Source organism: Musa acuminata, chromosome BXJ3-1 (assembly GCF_036884655.1).
Source record: "Musa acuminata AAA Group cultivar baxijiao chromosome BXJ3-1, Cavendish_Baxijiao_AAA, whole genome shotgun sequence".
Taxonomy (NCBI): Eukaryota; Viridiplantae; Streptophyta; class Magnoliopsida; order Zingiberales; family Musaceae; genus Musa; species Musa acuminata.
The window spans coordinates 395,085-401,721 of NC_088349.1; the positions used below are offsets into that span (position 1 = coordinate 395,085).

Sequence of the window (6,637 nt, forward strand, 5' to 3'; positions counted from 1 at the left end):
CACAAAAAAGAAATAAAATTAATAATAATTATTAGAGATAAAATGTGATTTTAATACATTAAAAATGATGCAAAGAATAACTCAAAAAGTTACAGCCTTCGTTCCTTTGCTTTGACGTTGATCTCATCATGTGCTCTTGTTCCCCTGTTCTTGTTCCCAAGCTTTCTGCTCCCACATCTCCACTTGCTTCACCGCGTTAGCCCTCTTCTCGAGCACCTGGTGGAGCTCCTCTGGAGTGAAAGGTGGAGGCAGAGTGCAGGGCTCCGCATCGTGAGTCCACTTCTCCATTGATTCCAACAGGAAGCTCTTGGTCTTCTCCGAGGCAGAGCACGCCAATGACTCCATGCAGATCTCGGTGAACCCTTCCGGCACCGTGGGCTTGTACTTCAGAAGCTTGGCGTATTCTGTCAGTGCGTGTAACATGTAGTCGTAGACGTGATCCATCTTCACTTCCTGTTGGAAGAAGTCGCTGCTCGCCTTCCCGATCGCCTGTGCCTGTCAGAGTTTTAAGAGATGTGTCGTGAACTGTGTCGCCGTAGGTTGAATCTTAGTGCGTAGCTAAAATGCTGACCTCCTCTTGGTGAGCGTTGCCCCAGTCGACGGCGAACTTGATGCCTCTACACTTGTTGTCGGCTGCTATGGGCCAGTAATGGTGGCCGGGCATGAGACCTCGTTGGAAGAACTCGACGAAGCGCGTGTCGACGAACAACGTCGGCGAGTTGCACGCCAAGATGTACTTCTGGCTCACCGACCACGCGAGTCCCTCCACGTAAATCCTATACCTGCTCATCAAACCTCTTCCCCATGTCAATCTACGTGCATGCATCGCTGCAGACAAGAGACGGAAGCAGACTTGCCTGTGATAGCATTGCCTGGCCAGGTTTGAGCGGTGATACCCCTGCTTGGCCTCACTGTTCCAATCCTGTGGAAAGGGGAAAGTAAGAGTTCATCCGAGGGATTCTGGTTCTCATGTTATAGGCAAATTGAAGATATACCTGGGCGTAGATCCGAGCATTCCAGTCTCGTTCTTTGGTGACATTGCACTTCACAAGGTCTTGCCTGCTGCCGCCCATGAATGGACTGCCCTTCCAGTACGCATATGGCTCTCTCTTCGGCCATTCCACCTCTGCGTTCCCTTCGTTCATCTCCTTCATCAGTGGCACCCATGGCTTTATATTTGTCTCAGGCCTTCCAAAAGATCAATGCATTCGATCAGCTCAAAGCTTACAGAAACGAAGAAAACAGGGACTCAGATTACCAGCCCCAGAAGGACCAGTCGGGGAAGAGAATATCCAGGGTTCGATCGTCCTTGCAGTAATGGAACAGCGGCGGAGGCGGTGCCGACGAGTTGTAGTCGGCGGACTTCACAGACGGCATGTCCATGCAGTTGAATATGAGCTCGAAGTCAGGGACGCGGCCGGGGTACCGGCTGATGAGCTGCAGGATACCCCAGAAGGTGAAGACGTTCCTCGACAGGGAGTGGCCGAAGTACTCCTGGACGTAGACCCGGCCGTCGAGCACCACCATGTGAAAGGTAGCGAACTTTCGCGCGCGCTGGACCATCTCCTTCGTGATGCCGGTGGACTTCCATGGCCGCAGGTCCTCGTGAATCCACCGGAAGTATTCGGGGCAGGTGGGGGACGGTTGGTTGGCGGTGACGTGCAGGGGAGTAGGCGCCGCCGCGTTGGGAGATCGTTGGCAGACGGCCGACGCTCCTGTAATGTTTGGGCAGCTCAAGGTGATGAGTTTTGGTTGACGTTTCGATTGAGCTTTCGAGATTTGTGTGTTGAGAGACTGTCGATCTATTCCTTGCTCACTCCAACCGAAGGTCTGCAATTATAAAACGGATTATAATACGACACTATACATACATACATACATACATACATATATATATATATATATATGTATATATATATATATATTCTTTGATTTTTTCCACTTGATTTCAAGGTCATGACTTTTTCTCTGAAAGAAAAGTCAAAGTGAATAGTCAAACCACCATCATCCATCACCGACGAAGACACATTCACATTCACAATATTTAATTATGTAATTATCAATGAGTAATTTTTTATTAACAACAACAATAAAAAAAACTGTAATCACTCTATCAAATAAATGATATTAAACAATGCTCATCATGATGGGGGAGTTGTTGGTATGGAAGTGTGTAGTCTATTAATTAATGCATCACCAAAAGACCTTATACTTTTAATTCTTGGATCTTTGGGTTTTGGACATGTTTGGATTCAAAAATTCTCTCAAATCCCCATAATTCAAGGAAAATGATCCTTTTCAATAAAGAAGAAGAAAAAGAAAAAGGTGATATCAATATAAAGATTGGATTTCAAGTCTTTTTCCACGGAAAAAAAGAAGAGAGAGAGAGAGAGAGAGAATTTTGCGCATCAATTTATTAGATAAATGACAAGAAGAAAAGTCAAAATGATGAATCCCCAAAAAAAAAAGTGACCACCCATTCAAACAATGAGTTCTTCCAAAAGGAAGAAGGAAGAAGGAAAAGAAGGATCCGACATCTAAAGCAAAAGTCAAAGACAGAGACTAAATTGCGAGACGATTAAACTTGGGGCAGTGCAAAACCTACGATTATAGCCATCGAATCCATGAAACTCGATCGGTTCTATAAATGCTTTCATAGATAAGATACGGTGTTCTAACACCGAGAACACAGACACAGAACCCCACTTACAGCGCTGTTAGAGATGAAGAAGACGAGGACGACGAGGGCAACGAAGACGGCGATGACCAGTTTGACGGCGTAGGACGTCGAGGCCGGGACGCTCCTCCCTTTGCTTTCCTCTCCATTCCATGACCTGCTCATCTGGGCGTTCATCTTCTTCATATGCTGCTGCCAAATCACGAGGGGCACAGGGACTGCATCACGGAAGTGGTTGGACCTTAAAAACTGGAAGCGGAGTTGCCTCTGGAGGCGGCGAAGATTTCTGATGCATGTTCTTCTCCTGCACTACTTTGCATGTTTAGGTTTTGCACAAGTCCATCTCCAGCCTCCCATTGGGCGATCATTTGTCGTGTTTGGTATCCGACATTATTCTACTATAGAAATAGCTCGGCAGCAGTGATCCCCCTCTCCCCTATGAACTGGTCAACACCTAATAAAGTAAGGAAGATGGTGATATTTAATGGGGAAGATGAACTGGGGGCAGTTGGTAGGAATCATGCAAGGTTTGGTTTGACTTGTCAAAGGATCGACATGTTCTAGTTTTATTACCATGAGTCAAAATAATAATAATCCAATTATCCCATAACAACAATGATCGAAGTTGTGTCCATACTCGTCAATTTCTTATGATCCATTATCATGACTTCAAAGGTTTGATGTCGGAAAAATATAACCCACTATCAATAATAAAATATATTTTTTTAAATGAAAGAATTAGGTGATTTAATACTTTTTATCCACATCCATAAATTAAATATATATTTTTATTATATAATAATATAAACTTTTAACCTTCCACTCCCTCTCATAAAAATCTGAATAAATTTTTTTAACTGTTCTATATTTATCAATACAAAAATTCTCAAAAACACATAAAATATTTTTTTTTAACCTTCCATCATCAAAAGTTTGTGATACATATAATATCCATAAAAAAATTAGATCTTAGCCAATGATTCTTGATTATTTAATATAATCGATGTTTTACGAAGAGCTTTACATAATTTAGAGAAAAAAATATTTTTAAATCTTACTTTAGATTCTCACGTACTACTTTGAACTAATTTGACAATCGAAGCAATCATGCATATCATGAGATTTCGATTTAAATTGATCATCGAAGTGATTATATTATGCATGCATCCGACTTTAGTTTTACTCTTAAAAGAATGCTAATCTTATCAAAAATCTGATGGCATGAAATTTTGATAAAAAAAATTTATTTTTAAAATAATTTATTTTTTAAAATAATTTATTTTTTAAAATAATTTATTTTTATTTACTAAATTAGAAAAACATTTATCATACCTAATAATATAAAAAATATATGTAATTTCAACATCACCTAAAAATGAGTGGACCCACAATTGGAATCAAGCTTTTGCTTTCGAACACCAAAACTCCAAATCCCACCACAGACTGCTTCCTCCCTTTGCAGCAATGAGAGGATGCCACGATTGCAATAAAGCCCTCTGAAACAACACCCAAGACTCCAAATCCCACAACAGATTGCTTCGTCTTCCACAGTATCTTGCGCTGTCAGCCGTCGTGGGTTGGACAGCGTTATGGCTGGAAGCCAGCCACGCCTGTGTGAAGCCTCGCCGTCCTTGAGCCCGCCACAGGCACCCGAACGGACACGGTCCTCTCACATCCATTGGTTTCTGGATAACGCGGAGGCTCACCGGTACCAGGAACGTGCGGCGCCTGCATCTTCCCGGTTCACTTCAAGGTTTCCGTCAGGCTAAGCGCTCAAGTTCAACTCCAGATGCCCATGGCAGATGTTGATGTGGTGCTCATCTCGATTGGCGTTTGTCAGTTGTGGAGAACAGACTGCTATTTATGCTGCAACCACTGAACTGGCAATGGCCTCATTAGCCTCCTTGTACATGTACTCTCTCTTCTGCAGCAGAGAGAACGAGAGAGAGAGAGGAGCCAGGTAGTGAAAGATGGGAGGGCTGGTGAGGTCGAAATCGAAGGCTTTCATGTACATAGCGCACCTACTGGCGGCGATGGCGGCCGTGATGGTTCTGGTGTGGTCCATCCACTTTCGTGGTGGCTTGGCCTTTGAGTCTGCCAACAAATCGCTCATCTTTAACGTAACTACGATCTCTTCCTCTTCCTCGTTCGTTCTTTTGCTGTAATTATCAAGCAACCTGTTTCTTTAGATTTAGTGGAAACACGTTTGATCCTCTTGGAGTGTGCTTTCATGAAAGAAGCCCTGTTCTATGTGGATGCCGATGAACAATTCGTGTGAGTGATGCATAGAATTTTCTTGCAATTACGCAGGTGCATCCGGTCCTCATGTTGATCGGCTTCATCATCATGGGCGGTGAAGGTAGAGCAGCTAAAATTCTTCGAAATCACCAGAAATTAACTGGAATTCATGTCTTTATATTTGATTATGTTACAGCTACGATGAGCTACAGAACTCTTCCTTGGAGCAAACGAGTAAAGAAGACTATCCATTTGATCCTTCACGCAATTGCCCTTGTGCTTGGCGTCTTTGGAATCTATTTTGCCTTCAAGTTCCACAACGAAAGTGGAATCGATAACCTCTACAGCTTGCACTCCTGGATGGGGCTCGGGACGATCTGCCTCTATGGCATTCAGGTGATGCATCAGGCCATTGATTCTCTGTTTTGTTTTGTGTTTGTCTGACACAGTGATTTGCTTTCTTTAGTGGATTTTCGGGTTCGTCACCTTCCTCTATCCTGGAGCTTCAGTGTTCCTTAGAACAGCGTATCTTGCATGGCATGTACTGTTTGGCGTCTTCGTCTACCTACTGGCGATTGCAACTGCCGAGTTGGGGTTTCTGGAGAAGCTCACCTTCCTTGAGACCTCAGGAATATTACACAGGTACAGTCCGGAAGCTTTCTTGGTCAACTCGACTGCCTTGGTTGTGATTCTGCTAGGAGCCTCTGTGGTGCTCTCTCTCATCGTTCCATACATAGATTACTCCAATATATACACCGTAGACTGACAGAGCATGTGATGCTTCCTTCCCTTTCTCTCTCTAGGTTTCAGCTTTCTATTGTCTGTAGCATAGCGAGGAACAGAATAATATTTGTTGTATAAAGTAATAGCTACTGTGCTTGGTTGCTGAGATTCATCATATATGAGAACAGGATTGCGATCTGGACTTTGTTCAGTATATCTATCATCAAGCAGTGTGTTGTTGAACAGACATGGATGATAAATCTATTGCTGTAGCTGGGAACATTGTTCATCAGGTCTTTCCCTGAAACAAGCTACATTTTGATCTGTGTCATCAGATTACCACTCCAACTTTGCACATCCTGATGCTCAAAAGTTACATCGCATTCACAAGAGGGAAATCTCGATCTCTGCTTACTGTAGTTTTATGTCTGCAAAGTGCAGAAAACAGGCAAAGTGTTGACCACAGATCAGAGCAGAGCAGGGAAAGTGTCCTCTTTCCACTGACACAACACAGAGAGAGAGAGAGAGAGAGAGATCAATGGTCGGTGGATCAGCAGCTGAATAGGAGCAGAAGCTGCTCTGGAGTCCAATAATGGCGATGAAACAAAAGGAAGTAGGAGACATGCTACTATGCTAAGAGGTGGGATTCGTTAGAGGCCATTCTGAGAGCTTTCTTAAATGAGCTCCCAAAGCAAAATGCATCTCTTCTTATAAAACAAGAGAAAGAACAGTTCATTTCAGCCTCCCATTATTCTGTGAAGTTCCAAACTACAATTCACCAAACTGTTCACATCTTCTCCACTAAAACTACAATAACTTGACCTTTAGCAACTTTTCTACTTTAAGTTCTTCTAATTCTAAGAGAGAAAAGAAAAGATAGATCATGAATCCTGCTAATAACTCAACCACAGCAGATCCAACAAACCACATATTCTGACAGTGCATCATTAAAACCAGTTTATGGTATATAAAGGACATCTGGTTAGCAGCATTCCCGAG

The 6,637-nt window shown here is 43.0% G+C and overlaps 2 protein-coding genes across 8 annotated transcripts; one reads left to right on the forward strand and one right to left on the reverse strand.

Annotated features, from left to right (window-relative positions):
- Nucleotides 1-13: 13 nt before the first annotated feature.
- LOC103979999 (uncharacterized) lies at nt 14-3,113 on the reverse strand. The gene is made up of 6 exons (XM_009396286.3): nt 2,711-3,113; nt 1,259-1,830; nt 996-1,188; nt 858-922; nt 572-782; nt 14-495 (listed from the first exon to the last, which is right to left on the reverse strand). The coding sequence occupies exons 1-6, from the start codon at nt 2,861-2,863 to the stop codon at nt 127-129; spliced, it is 1,563 nt and encodes a 520-aa protein (XP_009394561.2). The 5' UTR covers nt 2,864-3,113; the 3' UTR covers nt 14-126.
- Nucleotides 3,114-4,288: 1,175 nt separating this feature from the next.
- LOC103979990 (probable ascorbate-specific transmembrane electron transporter 1) lies at nt 4,289-6,378 on the forward strand. 7 transcript variants are annotated; one of them, XM_065137549.1, is made up of 6 exons: nt 4,325-4,797; nt 4,988-5,036; nt 5,112-5,311; nt 5,382-5,557; nt 5,827-5,931; nt 6,080-6,378. In XM_065137549.1, the coding sequence occupies exons 1-5, from the start codon at nt 4,648-4,650 to the stop codon at nt 5,909-5,911; spliced, it is 660 nt and encodes a 219-aa protein (XP_064993621.1). In that variant the 5' UTR covers nt 4,325-4,647; the 3' UTR covers nt 5,912-5,931; nt 6,080-6,378. The 7 variants fall into 7 exon arrangements, with proteins under 7 accessions (XP_064993619.1, XP_064993618.1, XP_064993621.1 ...); XM_065137546.1 differs by lacking the exon at nt 5,827-5,931 and having other exon boundaries at nt 4,318-4,797; nt 6,075-6,378; XM_065137548.1 differs by lacking the exon at nt 6,080-6,378 and having other exon boundaries at nt 5,827-5,966.
- The last annotated feature ends 259 nt before the right edge of the window (nt 6,379-6,637 follow it).